Genomic DNA, 20,337 nt, shown 5'->3' on the forward strand with positions numbered 1-20,337 from the left:
TCTTGAGCTGGGAAATTATCCTGGTAGGCAAGGAGGGCATGTAAACCCACTCCAGTATTCTTGCCTGGAGAATCCCATGGACAGAGGAACCTGATGGGCTATAGTCCATGGGGTCACACAGAGTCGGACATGACTGAAGCAACTTAGCATGCACACATCCTGGTGGGCTCAGTGTAATCACAAGGGTTCTTATAAAAGGGAGTCAAGAAGGTGGGAGAGACTCACTGTCCTGAATCAGGTAACCCGAATGACTGTCAGATTGGTTGCTGGGACCCCCAGGGCTTTGCCCGCTGGCTCTGCAGATGCGATGCTCACAGAGCATGGACACACACCATCACCTGGACCCATCCCCCAGGAAAGCAGAAAGAGCTGGGAAGAATGCACCTGTGACAACTGCCACTGCCCGCTAGGCTGAGGGCTGCCCATCTCTGTCTACAGTGTCGGCCCGGTCGGCATAGAGGGAGCGGGGCAGGAGACGGGAAAACCTGCCAAGCAAAGGGTGTCATCAGCCTGAGACCCATGGGAATTGGAGGAGGAAATGGAAACAAGCAAAAAAAAAAAAAAAAAATTGAGGAGGTGGAGGAATAAGAAAAGGAAAATCAGAAAAGGACAGATTGAGAACAGTCAGTGATAATGAGTAAGATGTGGGAGCAGCAAAGCTGACAACTGCCGCATGGTCCCAGCCAAGGACAAGGTGGGTGCGGGGAGCCGGGGGCTTCTGTCAAAGCTCCTGGGCTGTGCACTCGGCCCCCACCTCAGATGCCCCTTTCTCCATGCAAGGACGTGCTTCCTCCCTTCCCCCACCATAAGCAGCTGGAAGCTGCTGGATGCCTTGACCTGGAAGAGAGACAAAGCTCTGCAGAAGAAAATTGAAATGAATGCTGGCTTTAGAACTTCACTCTAGAAATAAATCTCTGCTGCTTGGGATAAATAGCTTAAAGAAATGAGACAACCAAGAGAAACACCACTGGATGGTCATTCGGGTTACCTGATGCAGGACAGTGAGTCTCTCCCACCTTCTGGCCTCCCTTTTAGAAGAACACTTGTGATTACACAAAAGGGGAGCAAGGTTGATATATGTGTCAGTACATACACATGTACCCAGCCCTACAGCATCTCCATGGACACGGAGCAGAAGTGGGAGGGTGCCATCCAGCAGGATGGTGTTCTTGGGCCACACAAACACGCCCCCCCACACACACACTAAAATGCACTAATAAACAAAGCCTTCGGAAGACCCCAGGCATGAGGAGTGATGAGGTAGGAGTCACCAGCACCCGGGTCCACCCAGGGCCACTCCGGCTGCTGTGGAAATGTAGACACTGTCTGTGGAGCCACTTAGCCAGAGCAAGCCTGTGTGCTGCACTCCGAGTGCATTAAGTTACTGCCTCTTCACAACCCATCTTCTGGGAGAGGTATCACTCTGCAGAAGAGGAAAGCCACGCAAGGCCAGTCAAGTCATGCCTCTGCAGGCTCCGCAGCTTCTCTGAACTGGATTTGAATCTAAGTCTATTTGACTTCAAACCCACTCTGTTAGCTGAATCCCTGGCTCTCACCTCTCAGCTGTGCGGACTTTGCTGGGGCAGACAAAGCGCCACCCAGCAGTGCCCTTCGCCACTTGCCCTTCTTACTAGGCTGTGACACTTAACTTCTCCAAGGAGTGAGCCAGGTTTCCCTGAGCCAGTGGAGAGGTGAGACAACACAGCAGGCACCGGGAAGAGGTGGAGAGAGGCATCTCCAAGGACTGGCCCAGAGGACAGACCCAGGGGAGGCGAGGAGACCCTGTGCACAGCTGCTGCGAAGAGGAAAAGGAGCCTGGCTTTTTAAGACAGCCAATCTGCTCTCACCACCCACACAAGAATCCTTAAGAGAGTGGAAACCAAACGCAGAAAGAGGATTAATGGTACCTCAACAGCCACACGCCTACATATTTTTTCCTGGCCCTTTGCTGTGGCATAAAGACATACACACTGAAAGGTCGATTAGCAAATTGGCTCCTAAATGGCATTTTCCTTGATAAGTTTAAATCACAAAACCACTGTTTTCAAATGCCAGAGTGGCAGGCAAACACAGGGAACTGTGAGGGGTAATGGGTGTGCTATTCAGTGGTGAAAAATAATGCAGTGTTTCATAATTGCTTCAGAATCAGTCGTTTGACTGTACAAAGAAAAAAATTAACTGAGATAAAATTCCCTTTCGGGGAGGTAATTATGATTATTCTAAAGCCATCATTATTCATTTTACATATTGGAAAATTGCTCCCCAAATATGACCTGTTTGGAGATAAAGAGAGATTTCAATGTAATTCTCTTAAAGGATTTTAATGCTTTATCTCCAATTCAATGGCATTTTAAGAAATCAAAAGAAATGTAACAGTTTTTAGAATTTGAATTAAGGTTTTTGATTGCCTTGTTTTAAAAAAAAGACATTATGTAGGTGGACTAATTCACTAATATTTTAGCCTGGTGTGTGCTGTGCTTTTATTTGTGACTCTCAAAGCTAAAAGGGTATTTTTCAACTCATGACTAGACAAAGAAGGGACAAAGCCTGGAGAGAAGTCTGGTTTGGGGCAGATCTGACTCAGAGTACCTACCTCCTAATTTGCTTCTGCCTTTAACAAGTAGAAAAAATTGAAAAGAAAGAATGAAATATAAAGCAGATACCATTATGGAAGGGGAAACTGAGGGTAAATTGAATGTGGAAAAGAGACAAATGCCAAGCAGCTGTTACTGAAATCCTCTTCCCAACCCTCCAAGGAGTGGATCGTCTTCAGTTTGCAGATTGAGAAACCGAGGGTCAGCTCATAAAGGCCCAAAGTGAGGTTTGATCTCAGGTCTGTCTGCTCTTTATATTCATTCATTCATTCAGCAAACATCAGTGAAGGGCTTAGGGCACAGAGGAGAAGAGGGGAAGAGTCCAGCTAGTCTTTAGAGCATCTCCTATTCCTTTATCATGAGTCTTGATTTCAAGCCTGTCAGTTTGCATCCCGGGTCTCTTCAGGGCTTTGTAGACATGATCAGAGACCCTTTGGTGAAGATGCACCAGGAAACTGGATTGAAGCAGGGGTCTCCATCTTGAATAAAAGAAGTGAGAGAGAGATTGATTTGACCAATCATGACAAAAACAAGAAAAATATAAGCCTGGATAAAGCCAGGCTTTATCTTAAATCATGTGTTTTGAAATACTCTCTGATAAACCTCCTCAGGTTCCCACAAGGGCACATGGGCCAATAGTATTCCTATCTGTCTCTCAAGCATGAGGAAGCAGGTTCAAAGGAGTGAGGTTACTTGTCCCAAAGAAACCAGCAGGTTGCTTAGTCACCATGTCACATTTCTACCTGGATGTTGATAGTGGTGGGTAGGACAGGAAATTGACAAAGAGTCGTGGTGGGCTCCAGTCAACAAGTTCTAGTTCTCATCATCCATGAGTCTTACAACCATGGCTGAGGCGCCCAAGCAGTCCCAGTCTCAATGACCTCTTCTGAAAAATATTGATAGTGTTGACCCTATCTACCTCTGCGTCATGACTCCATTGGGGAGATACTTGGTGACATGGATGGAGCATCTACAAATGTAGAGTTGCATTTAGTATGATAATGTCTGAGTCCATCCATGTCACTGCAAATGGCATTGTTTTGTTCTTTTTTATGGCTGAGTAATATTCCATTGTATATATGTATAACATCTTTATCCATTCCTTTGTCCATGAGTTGATGTACATTTAGGTTGCATCCATGTCTTGGTTATTGTAAATAATGCTGCAGTGAACATTAAGCTGCATGTATCTTTTCAAATTAGCATTTTATCTGGATATAGGCCCAGGAGTGGGATTGCTGGATCATATGGCAGCTCTATTTTTAGCTTGTTAAGGGACCTCCATACTGTTCTTCATAGTGGCTACACCAATTTACGTCCTACCTACAGTGTAGGAGGCTTTCCTTTTCTCCATACCCTCTCCAGCATTTGTTGCTTATAGACGTTTTGATAATGATTATTCCGACTGGTCAGAGAAGGCAGTGGCACCCCACTCCAGTACTCTTGCCTGGAAAATCCCAGGGACAGGGGAGCCTGGTGGGCTGCCATCTATGGGGTCACACAGAGTCGGACATGACTGAAGTGACTTAGCAGCAGCATTCTGACTGGTGTGAGGTGATACGTCATTGTAGTTTTGATTTGCATTTCTCTAATAATGAGTGGTGTTGACCATCTTTTCATGTGCTTTTTGGCCATATGTATGTCTTCTTTGGAGAAAAACATCTACATCTCCCCATTTTTGGATGGGCTTGTTTGTTTTTTTGATACTGAACTGCATGAGCTGTTTGTGTATTTTGAAGATTAATCTCTTGCCCATCACATCATTTGCAAATATTTTCTCTGATTTCTACAATTAGGATCCCTGATCATTTTTAAAAGAAAGAAATGGTCATAAGGAACCAGCATATATTAAGGCACAACAGCTCCCCCCAGCCCTTTCCCCTGCCACTTCCACCTTCATTGCTTTCCTGGATGAAGCTTCTAGATGAGAGAAGAGGGCCATGTTCCACACCGTCTCTGGATTTCAGGAAGAGCTAAAGCGGAGGGTTAGCCATTCCCAGGAGAGGAGAGAGGGGGAGCCCTGAAACCATGCTGTATGGACTTGGGAAAGGAGCAGATATTGTTGCCCTGAAGTTGCTCCTTGACCTTGATTTCAGTGTGGCACAAGAGCTGGTTCCTTCCCCATGAGGCAGCTTCTGGGCCAAGAAATATGCAGGGGTTGCATAATTGCTACATCTGCTTCTCTTTCTGGGATTTAAATGGGCCTTGATTGCAGTTTGGAACTCACCCTATTAACAGGTGTCTGCCCCAGCTGAACAGCTGAATCAACCTCGAACTTTGTGTGTGCAAAACAGATGATGGCCTTTTTCCACAACAAAACTCATTTCCTTGTGGATAGGAACATTGAGCAATGTGTGCTGGGTGTCAACACAACTGAGGATCACCCTACTGGCTGAAAACAATCACACCCAGAGAATGGTGATCAATGAGTCAAGGTCAACTTGAAGGAAGAAAGAATGTCAGAATCAATATTTTTATCCTCAGGATGGATGAAAATTGAGAAAGACTGTTGGGGTGGCTAATATGTTATATAGAAGAATCAAAACTCAGAACGATACATATAAGATGACCTAATTTTTTTATACAAACAAGAATTTTAAAGATCCTCAGGATCAAAATGATATGAGTTCCAATGGAGAAGATATTCATTTAATAAAGAGTTGAGTATCTGATACATTCTGTGCATGGAGGTTAAGTAGTGATCAAGATAAGCAAGGTTCCTGGCCACCTGGAGCATCCAGTCTACAGGGTGAAACTGACAATAAGAAATGAACATAGTCATGACAAGACAACTCTACAGTAGTAGCACAGGAGACTGAAAAGTTGCATCTAGTGAAGGAGAAAGAAGACCAGAAATGTCTGGCTTCAGGAATGCTGAGATAAGAATATGTTTCTAGAAAAATGGAGGCCTCCACTGCAAGAGCCCCATGTGACCACATGGCAAGGATGATGGACACACAAAGCTTATCAGAGCAGGCTTCAGACAGGGAGAAGTGACGAAGCACAGACAGGAGGGATGATGCTCCCATGAGGTTTTGCTAAGAAGGGGAGCAAGGAAGAAACGCCATGGTAGAACACATGTGTGAACCAGTGGGAATGATCCGGGTCAAAGGGAGATACCAATGATGCAGGAGAAATGGAAGACCTGTTGTTGGACTAGAGTCCTGGGAAGGAGATGGGACATGAATTTGAAAACTTGATGTTCAAAAGATGTTCAGAATGAGGTAGCCACAAGTTCAAATTCTCACAGGGTTCCTCAAAAAGTTTTTCATTGGAGTTTGTCGGGCGTTTGGCGGGAGCAATTGTTAGTGGGTGTCGCTGTCATGTCTGGTCGTGGCAAGCAAGGCGGCAAGGCCCGTGCCAAGGCCAAGTCGCGCTCAAGATTTAAAAAAAAAAAAAAAAAGTTTTTCATTGTTTAATCAGCAGTAAATTAATCAGAGTAAATTAATTTAATTTACTCCCACTGTAGTCATAGCCCAGCAGAGGAGAAAAATATATTCACATCATCTGAAGTAAATGGCCACTGTGGCAGGTCCTAGGAAGGGGAGCTGGATAGACCATGAGACTGTCAGTTGGGGCATTTGACCGGATTGGGAGATTGGAGGGCTTCCTTGAGGAAGTGATACTCAGGGTTTGAGGCGAATGATGAGTGGGCTGTAGCCAAGCAAAGAGGCAGTGGGAACTGCCTGTGCAAAGGCTGTACATATAGTGGGGGAGACCCTGTGAGTGCAGCCAGGCTGGAGCACGGGGAATGGGGCTGCAGAGGCCATGGCAAGGAACTCTTAAAAATAGATTCCTTAGGATACCACCTCACTCCTATAGGACAGTTATAATGTTTTAGAATTAAATTAAAAAATCTTTTTTAATGGAAAATAAATATTGGAAAGGAGGCAGAGAAATGGGAACCCTCAGATGCTGTTGTTGGGAATGCCAAATGATAACAGCCACTGTGGAAGACACAGTCACAGTTCCTCAGAAGTTAAACATAGAATTCCCACATGACCCAGCAATTCCATCGGTATATATACCCAGAATAATTTAAAGCAAGGACTAGAATAGGTTCCTGTACACTGATGTGGATACATAGCCAACAGGTGGAAGCAACTCCAGATGGATGAATGGATAAACAAATTGTGGTCCATCCAGATGATGGATATTTTTGGATATTCCATTCCTGCAATGGACATCCTATCCATCCAATGGAAGATTAATCAGCTATTTAAAAAAGGAATGAAATACTGGTACGTGCTATAGCCTCATGCTTAGTGAGAGAAGCCAAGATACAAAACCCACCTATTGTATGATTCCATTTATAATGAAATGCCCAGAATAGATAGATCCATAGAGACAGAAAGTAGGCAAATGGTTACCTAGGGGAATGAGGAGTGACTGCATAATGAGTACACTTTTCCTTTGGGCTAGAGAAGGTATTTTAGAACTAGAGAATGATGATATTTACAACACGTTGTCAATGTACTAAATGCCACTGAGTTCTCCACTTTAAAACGGTTAATTTGATGTCATGTGTATTTTACCTCAATAAAAACAAATAATTCCAATTACTTAGAACATTTTCCACTCGAGAAGAGAGTTCCAAGCAGCTAGACATTTTCGTCTTACTCAGTGCTCACTCCTCAAAGAGGAACTTTACAAAATTTGAGAATGTCACCCATAAGACAACCAGGATGCTGAGAGATTTTTTCAAACTTTCATAATGAAGAACGGTCAAAGGAGCGGGACTCAGCTTGGAAAGAAAGGCGCCTCCCTCAGGGACAGCTGACGGAGGCTGAGAGGCACACGGGAACTTGGAATGGAAGACACTGTAACAATCACATTTGTTGAGAAGTAATAGTAGTGAGCTTCCTGTCCTGAGATGTAGTCAAATGTACCTGAATGGTTGACAGCCATGGACAGGACATAAGGGATTCCTGAACCTGGAGGTCTAGGTTGATTGCCTTATAAATTTCCCTTTAACTCAGAGATTCTATGACACATTTATAAGAATCAGTCAGGAGGAGAGAGGAACATTCTAGCCCAAAGCAGTATTATGTTTTCCAAGAGGCTACCCCAAACGGTGTTGCCAGGCAAGTGGGAAGTGTGGGATGGTTAAGAGAAATTATTGTCAGCTAATGAAAGTGATGGGCTTGTTAAATAACTTTGAGCTGTGTACATGGTTGCATTTTCAATTTTGTCTGTGAAGGCAAGGACATGCCATCAGATTAGCTATATTCTTTGGTGTTCTCTGATGCTCTACTGTGAACTCAGCAGGGCATTCATATATGAGGGGATTCATATATGAGGGGAACACAGCTACAGTGCAAAGGCAGAGTGTCCCATGAAAGACCGAAGCATCAGGGGTGGACATAACCCAGGTTTATGGATTGAAACACTCAGTACAAACCAAAGGAAAACCACTGGCCCTTCCCTGTGCTTCGTAAAGAGATAGGAGGAAGTGACCTGTGTTTTAAAGGCAGGGTCGGCTTTCAGCCAGCTTTGAAATCCAGGGCCCCCTGGCAGGCTGCTATTTTATGTCTTACCTGCATTCTCCTAGCTTTTAGCTGCAATTCCATATGAGGCATATGGCAGGAATAGCCACTTCCCCTGATCTCTAAGTCACAGACTAACTGGAGACTGATTCTGAAAGAAGTCCCTGCAATGAACCGTTGCTGGGGTCTTGCGCTTGTTCCTTGTAGCCCAGACCAGAAATCTGATAATCCGAGCACATTTTCTATGGATGGTAACAAGGTGGAGGGGACAGATTTGCCATATACTCAGTGTGCGCCTATGACACATGATGTAATATGTCTTAAGACCCCATTTCTTCACCAAAGGAAACGTTGAGGAAAGGTCAGGAGGCCATAGAGAACCAGGAGAGTGTGAGAGGGCATCTCAGGCCCTCAGGAAGAGGGCCTCAGGGGAGGACCAAGGGTGTAGAGAGCTGGGACCCCCTCCCTCTGTCACCTGCAGGAGACCAGAAGACCCACTCAAAGGGTCACGGAGGCTCTGTTTTGTCCTACCCCGAGGGTGATTAGCCCCTTAAACATCTAGTAGGCAAAAATCACATCTTTTCTTCCATCCCCAAGTTGAACCTGGGAAGATGGAGGAGGGGGAGGCAAAGTGGAACATCTTGATGGTGCTTTAATCTTTATCTCAGCCTCTCCAAGACCCGGCAGCTCTTCCTTGTGAGTCTTCCTTGAGGGCTGCAAAAGGTCCCCCAGCCCCACCTCTGTTGCCCCCAGGGTTGGCCCTGAGGGCCCCTGCCTTTAGGGTGCTATGCTTTTCGTTCCCCTCTGACTTGCCATCTGCCCTTCTTCCTTTCAGCCTGCCGACTCTCAGCACAGCTGATCACATGTAGGCACTGAGAAGACCATTTAGAGTCACACTCAAGGTTCTGAGTGATCTTTAGTCTTTGGGAGCATTTGTAGTCTTAAGGGATGTGCATTCAAGTTCATTTTTTTTTCCTAATTAAATGATGAACTGTCCAACTATATAGGAAAATTATTTTTTGTTAATTTCCTGTTGCTTCTTGCTACATTGGGTTACATTCTATATTTTCTGACCTCCATCCCTCACCAAATAGTAAATAAACATCCAAATAAAACAGTGTGATAGGAGAATGGAAATCAATCATATCCCGCTACCCTCTGGTACAGCTGCTGCTGCTGGGAAGTCGCTTCAGTCGTGTCTGACTCTGTGCAACCCCATAGACAGAAGCCCATCAGGCTCTCCCGTCCCTGGGATTCTCCAGGCAAGAACACTGGAGTGGGTTGCCATTTCCTTCTCCAATGCATGAAAGTGAAAAGTGAAAGTGAAGTCACTCAGTCGTGTCCGACTCTTAGCGACCCCATGGACTGCAGCCCACCAGGCTCCTCCGTCCATGGGATTTTCCAGGCAAGAGTACTGGAGTGGGGTGCCATTGCCTTCTCCGCCTCTGGTACAGATGTAGAGCCAAATGAGGGCTCCCTTACCTGCCTAAAAAAATAAGGAAGACATTGGGACCAACACTTCCATCCCTTTTGGCACCACAAAATCTTGGAATGCCTTTTTCCTAAAGCTGCCTTCTGGGACCCCTCAGCCTCTCCAGGGGAAATGGGAGAGATAGCAAAGATAACATCAACAACAACGTCAAATAGCTACCATTTATTGAGCCTCCAGTGCTAAGTGTCTTACTAACATTCCCTCCTGTAATCCCTACAACAACTGTATGAGGTAGGGACCATGATAATACCCATTTTATCAATATACATGGGGTATGTCTGGAAGTAAGTTCTCAGGAGCCCAGAAGGTGTAGAACTAAACACCCACTGGAAACAGGTGCTTTACTTGAATATATACCTATATATCTGTCTATAAGTAATATATAATATACACGTGGTAACAGTTAAATTGAATAGTAGGGCTTGATGAAAAACAGTATTGCATGGCCTTGCTCCAAGTTGTTGTTCAGTTGCTCAGTTATGTCCGGCTCTTTGCGACCCCACGGACTGCAGCACCAGCCTGCCCTGTCCTTCACTGTTTCCCAGAGTTTGTTGAGTCGATGATGCCATCCAACCTCTGTTACCTTGCTTTCATCACCTCTCATCCTCTTGCTCCAAGAGATAATCTCTTATTAACTCTTTCTTGCTCGAGTTGCTAGAGGGATGCTTCCACAATCTAGACACAGGGAGGTGAGACAGTTTGGATATTGGTGTGGGCACTTGGGGCTGTCACCATGAGGGGGAGGGGGCACTATTGGCATTGAGTGGGTCCAGGATGGGTCTCGGACAATGTCCCCATTTCTTGATTGATTTGCTAATGTCCTCTGGACATTTATGTAGATTAAAAATCTGCTTCTAATTACCAGTAACTAAGAAATAAGTCCATCTGACATATAAACACAAGATATTTGGGGGTGGTTTTCAGAAACAGATGTTTTTCAGGACTGCAATTGCCATGTCAGTGGAGGGAAAAACGTGCTTTGTCTCTTTTAAAACCTTACCAAGTTGTTCACCGTTTTGGAACATCAGGGCACTGATGGCAGGATCGCCCTTGGTATTTGAATGACCAACACACTACATCTCAGTAGGGTTAGCGTCTTACCTGTCCCAGTCATGGCGATTCTGCAGCTCAGTTGCCCATCAGATGACTTCATTCCATCTTCCAGTGCCTGAATATTTACACATTGAGAAAATACAATTCATTTTAAATTACTTCTTTATACTGCATTTGAGGTGTTATATTGATATTTTTTTTTCATTTGGATTTCATTCGTGGAGTGCCAAAGGGACAGTATACATGTTTGTTTATAAGTGATGTCAGATCTGATGGGCTTGGAAACAAGTGGCTCTGATCTTAATAATATGCTTAATTCTCTCTTTCTTGATTTATCAACTTTTGACAATATCTGCTGATTCCTTGACATGAATGATGAGGCTCTACGTCATCCCCCCTCACAAAGCTCTATTTGTTTTTTCATCAGAGTTTGACTGTATCTTCTGATTCCTGCTTGAGCAGCTGAGGACATCAGTAGTGCTGCCTTTTCATTCATATTCTCCCATGTCCCCCTGTGTATCAGCTATGTTTTCATTGGCAGAGTCAAACATTGTCAAAGTTTACTAATATTTTCATTTAGTTCTGCAAACAGAACTCAGTCTTTTTTCTTTTTTTTGCTTTGTCATAAGGTGACTATAAAAATCGAAAACCAATTCATGGGCTTCCCGTTAGTTTGAGAAATCAGTCAACATGCAGGATCTCAGTTCCCCCACCAGGGATTGAACCTGCAGTGGAAGCATGGAGTCCTAACCACTGGACTGCCAGGGAAGTCCCAAAAAAGCAGTCATCTTTCTGAGTGACAGGATAAAAGGTTATACAGGCTAGAAATTATGCCTGATGTGCTGAGAAAGTAACTAGAGAAGCAAGAAGCTGAGAGGAGATTTTAAGAGTCAAACATAAAGCAGGATTCTGCATATTAAGACTTTTGCTGGAGAGAGAAGCCTCATGAGTAATTATGGAGCAGTAAGCAATGATATGCACACATGTGGTTAAATGCCCCCAAAAGATCAGGGCAGACAAAATGTGTCCTTATAGTTTATAATTAGTTGTACTCCTAGATGAGGCAATGAAGGTCAGTAAGATCTCAAATTGTATAAAATCCATTGGAAATAAGATTTCATTAATGGTCTAAAATTAAATTATTAGGAGAGTATCTCTACTGTGGAATAAGGTAAAACTATATACTCCCCACCCCCCCATTATGAAAGTAATCTTGCTCTTTGTAGAAATCTGGGAAAACACAAAAGGGTATTAAAAAAACAACTAAAAACTCTATTAATCCTTAGAGATAAACCCTGTCAATATTTTGGTATACATTAATATATTGATATATTAGTAAGGGTAGGGCCACTGCTAAAACTAATAAGCCCCTGAACACAGTGTTCAGCAGTTTCTTTCTGGTTCACATCAAAGTCAGTTCCAGGCTGTCAGTGTGTTGGGTAGGAGTGAGCCTCTGCTCCACAGAGTCATTCAGTCACCCAGGCTGGCAGGGGCAATTCCATCTTCAACATGTGGTTTCATAAGGCATGCTGGGTGTCAATGTCACATTCCAGCTGAGAGGAGGGGAAAGCGCCGAGAAGCACATGATGTGCTGGAGAATCTGTCCGGGACGCCTGGAAGTGGTGGACGTCACTTCTGACCTCATTGGCTAGAACTCAACATGTAGTCCCACCTAACTGCTAAGAAGTCTGGGAAATGTGGTTCAGCTGTGTGGCCAGGTAGCTGAGAGATGTTTGGTGAATACCAGTCTCTACCATAGTGTATTTTCTCTCAGCCTTTCCCAGTACATATATATGTGTATGACTAGGGTTATATTGTACATTTAGCTTTTTATTCTGCTTTAAAAATAACAACAACAACAAAAAAATATCTGAGCACTTTCCCACCTAATTCTTTGCAAACATGGCTGTGTGTTATCTAGTCATATAGAGCAGGGTTTCTCAACCTCAGCACTAATTTTTTGGAAATCTGTATTGGATTACAGTTGATTTACAGTGTTGTGTTAGTTTCAGGTATATAGCACAGTGATTCAGTTATACACACATCCACTCTTTTTTAGATTCTTTTCCCATATAGGTCATTACAGATTATTGAGTAGCATTCCCTGTGCTGTACAGTAGGTTCTTATTAGTTATCTATTTTATACACAGTATTGTGTATATGTCTCTATTTTTTGACATTTGGGGCTGGATCTTTCTTTCATGTGGTAAGGCCTGTCCTGAGCACTGTAGGATGTTAGCAGCCTCCCTGGCCTCCATCGACTAGATGCCAGTAGCACCCTCTCCCCAGCTGTGACAACTAAAACTGTCTGCACATGTTGCCAGATGTCTCTTGGGGGACAAAGTCATCCACAGCTGAGAACCACGGGGCTAGATCAACAGTAATTTATGCAACCACACCCCTTTTATCAAACAGTTGTTGCTTCCTTTATTGTTTTTATTGTTTGACATGCTATTACATCTTGCTCTGTGCTAAATATCTTTTTACATTAATTTTGACTGAAACAGTCATGAGTTACTTAGGAGAGAGAGTCCCAGAAGCAGATTATTAGGCCAGAGGCTATGAATAGTTTTAAGTCTCTCGATACATCCTGCCAAATATCTTTCCAGAAAGGATCTACCAGTTTACTCTTCCACTGGCAACACAGTCTTGCTTTATTTTTAAAGGTTTTAGTTATATGAGAAAAATGGTTTATTATTTTAAAAGAGCATTTCTTAGACTAATAGTCAAATGTGCATATTAGCTATCTTGTACACCCTGTCAGTAGCCTTGCTAATTTCCCAACTGCTGTTTTGTTTTTCTTAAGGGTTTTAGGGACAATTGCTTGTTGAAATCAGTCCATGACATTTCCAGAGTGAGTAAAAGTTTCTATTAAAATGTGGCTTTCCTTTGACATTGTGTACACAATGGCTATAACTTGGTTTTTAATCACAGCATCCCATTGTGACTGGCTCCAATATTTGGACAGCTGTTATTTCTTTTCTTTGGTTAAAAAAAAATCCAAGACTTCTAGGGAATGACAGAAAGTGAACCAAAGGGTTTACTTTTCATCTCAGTGCATACAGCCTTAGAGTTCTTGCTTCCAGAGTGGCTGAATGAGGTCATATCTTGCCAAAATACTATTTCAGACTGTGTGCCCAAGTCCCATTCTGTTGTGTTCCTTGTCTCCTAGGAGCCTCCCAAGATGTAGGAATCAACCAAATCAAATGCTCTTCCCTAAATCAGGACTTAAACCAACTGCTTGTTGCCCTTATCCCTTTGCAGGGGATCCCGCTTATTGTCAACTGCAGTTGGATTCCTGCGTGCACGTGCTTTCAGCACTGGTTGAAATGGATTACTTTCCTGTAACAGGACACAAAGTTAAACCTATGAGCTCCCTGGCATTTTATTACTGCATGAAGATTGGTTAGGCATGACTGTTCCCATGGGACTGTGAAAATGAGCCAGTGATTTGCCTAGCACAAATCTCTGTCCTTTTGGGCAAAATATTATTAGGCTTTCTAGAGCTTTGCCTTGATAAAATCTTTCCTAATCCAATAAATTCAATAGATGAAATGTTTGTTTCCTCCACTCTTTCTCAGTCCTAAAGCCTCTTTCTTCAGGCTTAAATGTCCCTTAAGTGGACTATCTACTGTTACTGTTTATGTAACCCTCTGTTCAAGTAACACGATGTATTTTCAAAACAATGAAGAAATACAACATAAACTATCGGGGGGAAGGTTAGGCTCAGAAATGTCTCACAAAGCATTAGCCAGGGGGAAACTGCAGGGATCTCAGAGCTTTGCTAATACCTTTGGAGACAGGAGAATTCTTCTCTTAAGGAGGCAGAAGGAATTTAAGATCTGGACACTGTTAAACCATTAATTCCCTTACAAGCTCAAGCAGGAGGACTGAGCACTGGGAGAGGCCGTGTCTGGGGAGGGTGGGCAAAGCCTTCTGGAGCCTTCCAGGGTGGGCTTCCAGGGATCGGGTGGCTTATGGAAACCCCCAAATCAGTCACCACTCAGATGGGAGAGTGCCATCTGTGCCCTTCTAAGTCATTTGTTTTCCACAAGTAAGTCAGTGTGGCAACCTTGGCCGCACATTGGAACCAGCTGGGGAGATTTTGAGGCTTGGAGGCCTTGGTCCCACCCGCTGAGGCCCAGAAGAAACTGAGTTTCAAAAGCTCACCAGGTGATTCTAATGTGCAATCTGGGTGGAGACCCACGGAACGAACTAGCTCCCGCCGCCCCCACGTGAGCCAAAGGTTCCAGGACTCTGGGCTGGGGCGAGGCCGCCAAACACCGGGGCGGTCCTCGAGTCAGCCTCTGGGGCCTCAGTTTCTTTATCTGCACAATGGGTGACGGCCAGGACTGCCAAGGCCCCCTCCGGCTGGAAGAGTTCTCTTCTGGGACGCAGATCTGCGCCTCCGAGATCCTCTAAGCCCGCTCCCCTCGGTCCCCATCCCCCGCTCTGGCTTTTCCGGTTTCCTCGCCCCTCGGAGCTCGCCCGGGGGGTCCCAGAGGAAGCTGCGCGCTTCGCCGCCACCCCGGCGCGCGCGCTGCCCGGTTGGGGCCCCGGCTGCGGGCGCACAAAGCCCCCGGCGCTGACGTCAGGGCCCCCTCTCGGCTCGGCCGGCCCCCAGTGCAGGCGGAGCCGCGCCGCGCTCCCACCCCGGCCGGGAGTGATCACCAGCCGCCAGCCCCGCAGCCCAACGCCGCCCGCCCGCCCGCGCACGTGCCCGCCGGACCTGCAAACTTGTGCTGCCGGCTGTGTCCGTCCCCCGGGAGCCCGAGCGCCCGCAGCCCGCGCCTCCCGCCGGTCTCCAGCCATGGGTAAGCCGACGCGCTGGCCCCTCGCCCCGGCCACAGCCTCGCGCCCCCGCCCCCGCTCAGGTGGGGCCTCCTGGGGGCACCTCCCCGACCCGGGCCGGTTTTGGGGAGGCTGCAGGTGGGAGGGGCGCGGCGCAGGTGTCCCGAACGCCCAGGTGCGTGTCCCCGCCCCATCCCGGGGGCGTCCCCACTCCGACTGCGCCCCCGCTACCGGGCGTGTGACTCGCCGGAGGGGACGGGCGGGACCCTCCAGAGGGGAGCCGAGGGGGCGGACGGAGCGTCCCGGGCTGCGGGCTCCTGCTGTGATTTTCAGGGGGTAAGAGACAGTTGCTCCTGGTCCTTTCCCCGGGACGCTCTCCAGTCCCCCGATCTCCCGGCTGCGAGTCTGATCCGGTCCCACCCTGCCGGGGTCTTGTTCGCCTTAAGCCCACCTGAAATCAACGCCCAGTTCCCCAAGCCTGGGGTCTTCCGTGAGCTCGTTTGGGAACCGTGAGCCTTGAAACCAAGAAGGTGGAAGGGAAGAGGGACAGGACGGGACAGAGGGCGAGGCTCTTTGTCCCCCGTTTCCACTATCAGAAGGCGAACCTGGGGCGCAGGTGGAGCCTATGTGCCTCGCGGGGTCCGAGGCAGTTGGGGAATCGACTAGTCGGGGTGAAAAAAAGCCGAGCTCTGGAGATTACAAAATCTCCCACCTGGCCCGGGGCGGAGAGCAGGAGGCTGTAAGATTGTGTCTGTCACCTCCTGACACCTCCGAAATCCTGCAACATGTTTTACACGGGGACACCCCCGAAATCCTGCAACATGTTTTATACGGGGACGCTGTGTCTCTAGGAAAACTCGTTAAAGAGTGCGGTGGAAATCAACCTCGTTCCGCTGCACCCCCGAAAAATGTGTCTGGGAAAGGGTTTCCCCTGCCTGCTCTGTTATCCTTCTCTCGTGGCTGATAGGCTCCAGCCGCAAAAGCCACAAAGACTGTCACAGGAGCCTCTCGGAATCCGCATTCCAATGAGGGAGTCAGTGAATTTAACCATTGCAGCCCCTGGGGAGACCTTGGGCATTCCCTACCGGGCCCCAGCCCCCGCCCCCTACCCCATCCTGCAGTCCCTGTGCTGTTGATGGCGTGGGTGGTAATTTTGTACCGAGCAAACGTTTGGTGAGGGTTTGTAAGGAGGGCACATGATTTTGCGTTTAAAAGGAAGCTCAAAGAATTTTAGAGTTAAACCTTTTTTTTTTTTCTTTTTCATTTTTTGGTTTATTTTATAAATTTACTAGGTGATCAAAATCTGAAAGAAAATAAGGTCCGTGAATCCACCAGGACAATTTCTTGCCAAAAAGTTAGGGGTGAGCTAGGATAAGATCCTTCTACAAAAGGGCAGAATTGCATGACCTGTATCTCATGTTCCTACTTGTTGTTCAGTTGCTCAGTCGTGTCCAACTCTTTGTGACCCCATGGACTGCAGCACACCAGGCTTCCCTATACCAATTCACCATCTGCAAGAGTTGGCTCAAACTCATGTTCACTGAGTGGGTGATGCCATCCACCCATCTCATCCTCTGTCGTCCCCTTCTCCTGTCCTCAATGTTTCCCAGTATCAAAGGTTCCAACTAGTCATGTCCTGTGACTATCAATATTTCAGCAATGCTTGGCTCAAAGACGTTGAAGTTGCACAAAAGTGCCAGCTTGAGGAAGGCATTAACTAATTTTCCTGAAATAAAGTTATTTCTGTTTTTTTTGTTTGTTTGTTTTTGTTTTTGATCCTAGGCATTCGGATTTGTTCCGGTTAGAAATTGAGCGTCGAATTACCACTTGGGGACCTTCTTGGGAATGGCTTTCACGGTGCCCAGGGCCTAATTGGGGGCGGGCTTTATTTTTAGGTAGGTGTGGAAGTTCCCCAGATTCTCATGAAGCAAAAGCCCAAACCAGAGGCCTGTTCTCAAGGAAGTACTTTGTGTCTTGGACAATTGTTGCTTCTACACTTCAATTGCCAATTTATGTTAATTTGTGCATACCTCACTGGTTCTGGCAGTTTCCTTGGTTTTAGTTTTTAGCTTTTACATTAAAAAAGAAAAAAAAAAGTCCCCCTCAGGCCAGAAAGGAAACATACTGATTTCCTTTGGTAGATTCTTGGTAAATACACCACAAGGCCGTGAACTGGTTTTATTTTTCCAGATGTATTTAATTACTGAACGTACCCCAATGAATGTTTTAATTGAAGTGATTTAATGCTGGGAAAACTCTGACCATTTGTCCATTGGCTGGAACTTTGATTCTTATATAAGTCACTTCCTTAATGTGGTATCAGTTCATTTACTGGTAAACTGGGTGAGGTTTGTGAAAATAAAAGTTCCTCTGGACTCAAATTTTAAGGTATTTAAAATCTTTACGTTGACAAAGAAAATAATGAGCAATGTGTGTACAGCTTTATCTTTCAGTGCATCTTAAAAGAAAGCATGCTTTTCAAAAATTGTTGAGCCAATTGACTTTTTTAATGGCTTTGTTGATAGAATTCACATACCATGTAATGCACACATTTAAGTGCACAAAATCAGTGAGTTTTAGTATATTCAAAGTTGTACAACCACCACCACTAGCTAACATTGTCATCACCCCAAAAAGAAACCCTGTACTCATTAGAAGTACCTCCTCAGGCTCCTAGCAAACACTGATTTACTTTCTGTCTCTATAGATTTGCCTGTTCTGGACATTTCATGTAAATGCATTGAGCCAATTGATGTTTGACGTGTGTTTGACTCTTCAGTACCTTGGATTCTTTTGCACAATGGGAAGATGTCATGATGTACTGTTTGTATGTAGTACACCACCTAAATGAGGCAGTTGAAAGTATTTCACTGGCTGAAGAGTTCCACATTTGGCCATTGTGCATGTGTATGCTCACTCTCTCTCTTTTCCTCTCATCTCACTCTCTCATTCAGTGTAACTCTGGTTTTCTCTGATAGCAACTCAGGTTGCCTAATAGAGTTTTGAACCTGTTACTTTATAGACCCTAAGACATGGCAACTAAATGGACTCCCTGCAATAATCTCTTATGAGGCTTTTGTGGACTATCCACCCAGAGTGAATATGGATCATGTATCCAGAGAGAGGGCCTCCCAGGTGGCGCTAGTGATAAAGAATCTGTCTGCAATGCAGTAGACTCGGGTTCGATCCCTGTGTCGGGAAGATCCCCGGGAGGAGAAAATGGCAACTCACTCCAGTGTTCTTGCCTGGAGAATCCCATGGACTGAGGAGACTGGTGGGTTACAGTCCATGGGGTTGCAAAGAGTCAGACACAACTGACGTGACTTAGCATGCACACATCTGAGAAGTGCCACTTTTGTTTCATTAGTTGCTTGTAATTTTAAATGAAAATCATATGTGAAATGATCAGATATAGCAAAACAACGAAGTAGTTGTTTAGATCTGTTTTTGTGATAAGGAAGTTTTTATGAGGATTATGAATTTAAACACAGTCAATCATTTCACTAAACAGCATTAAAAACATGGGTTGAGAGCTGTTCTTTAATGTGCAGGCAAGTCATCTGGTGATCTTGTTCAAAATGCTGATTATGATTCTCTGGGTCTGGGTGGGGTCTGAGTTTCTGTGTTTCTAGCAAGCTCTTGGTGGTACTGGAGCTGGTAGTCCCCAAGGCCAGCAAATAGAGAAAGCAGAGCAAGTCTGAGGCTGGGATGCCTGCCTCAGGAATTCCACGAACTTGCCATGTGAGCTTGGGTAAATCATTTTCATTTCTTAAGTTCAGTTTACTATACAGTAAAAGGATTTGATAAAATCATTTCTTCGGGCCCTTACAGATCTAAAAGGATGTACTTTCTTGTTTTTCTGTTTTTAAAACTTCTTGTTTTATGTTGGAATATAGCCAGTTAGGGCTTCCCTGGTGGCTCAGAGGTTAAAGCGTCTGCCTGCAATGCGGGAGACCTGGGTTCGATCCCTGGGTCGGGAAGATCCCCTGAAGAAGGAAATGGCAACCCACTCCAGTATTCTTGCCTGGGAAATCCCATGGATGGAGGAGCCTGGTGGCCTACAGTCCACGGGGTCTCAAAGAGTCAGACACGCCTGAGCGACTTCACTTTCACTTTCATAGCTAATTAACAGTATTGTGATAGTTTCAGGTGGCCAGCAAAGGGACTCAGGTATACATATACATGTATCCATTCTCCCCAAAACTGCCCTCTCAAAGGATGTAAGTTAGAAAAAAGAAATAAGAGGGTCACGTTAGGCTTGACAAACGTGACAGAACAGCTTCCTAATTGTTTAAACACCACGTGCTTCCTTGAAGCCAGCATCACAGGCATCATTGGTCGTTGCATTGAATGCCCGGGATCTTGATGTGCCCGCCAACAGGACACCCAGCCATCCCCGAAAGACACTAGCGGAGGAAGCCGTAGTGTTCACCCACTTGAGGGCCTCCAGCTTTAGCTTCTCCTGCCCTCTTGTCTTTAGAGCTGGCCTCATCAGAGAGCCTTTCTTGATTCTACATGCAGGGCCCAGGCCACCTTCAGAGGCCAGAGTCAGAAGGAAGCATGCATGCCGAGGACCCACACATATAACGTTTGCTTCTGGCAGTTTGCTCAGGAATTCAGATGCAGGTGGAGACGAAGAATGCTACCCTGAAGATCAGCTGGGCAGGAAATAGTCCCAGGATGGTTCGCTTCCCTCTGTCTGAGTCTAAAGACCTAGGAACAGCCCACCCTCGGGTCTGGGAGAGAGTGCCCTTCAAGTCTTGGGGAAATTTTGCATAAAACTCTAGTCCAATAGCACAGAGTGTGGTTTGTGACAAACAGGAAGTAATTAATTATTGAGTATCTTTTTGCTCTAGCAAAACCTCTAGCCCAAACCACTTGATCCTTCCAAGGGGTTCTTAGAGGACATCCTTATTGGCTG

At 45.6% G+C, this 20,337-nt stretch overlaps 1 protein-coding gene and 1 long non-coding RNA gene across 3 annotated transcripts in view; one reads left to right on the plus strand and one right to left on the minus strand.

Moving 5' to 3' along the window:
* Positions 1-2,329: 2,329 nt before the first annotated feature.
* LOC104970628 (uncharacterized) lies at positions 2,330-15,438 on the minus strand. The gene is made up of 3 exons (XR_817160.4): positions 15,355-15,438; positions 10,674-10,740; positions 2,330-3,073 (listed from the first exon to the last, which is right to left on the minus strand). It is a non-coding gene; the product is annotated as an uncharacterized lncRNA (long non-coding RNA).
* GPM6B (glycoprotein M6B) overlaps positions 15,355-20,337 on the plus strand; it is a 161,116-nt gene continuing 156,133 nt past the window's right edge. Inside the window, exon 1 of one of the 2 annotated variants that reach the window (XM_005228441.5) lies at positions 15,355-15,439. Coding sequence is in view for 1 of the 2 variants with exons in the window: in XM_005228442.5 (XP_005228499.1) it covers positions 15,436-15,439 (4 nt within the window). In the remaining variant the exon portion in view is untranslated. The remainder of the gene's footprint in view (positions 15,440-20,337) is intronic. The other variant, XM_005228442.5, reaches the window with a different exon arrangement.

The sequence above is a fragment of the Bos taurus genome, chromosome X, assembly GCF_002263795.3.
Source record: "Bos taurus isolate L1 Dominette 01449 registration number 42190680 breed Hereford chromosome X, ARS-UCD2.0, whole genome shotgun sequence".
In the NCBI taxonomy this organism is placed as follows: Eukaryota; Metazoa; Chordata; class Mammalia; order Artiodactyla; family Bovidae; genus Bos; species Bos taurus.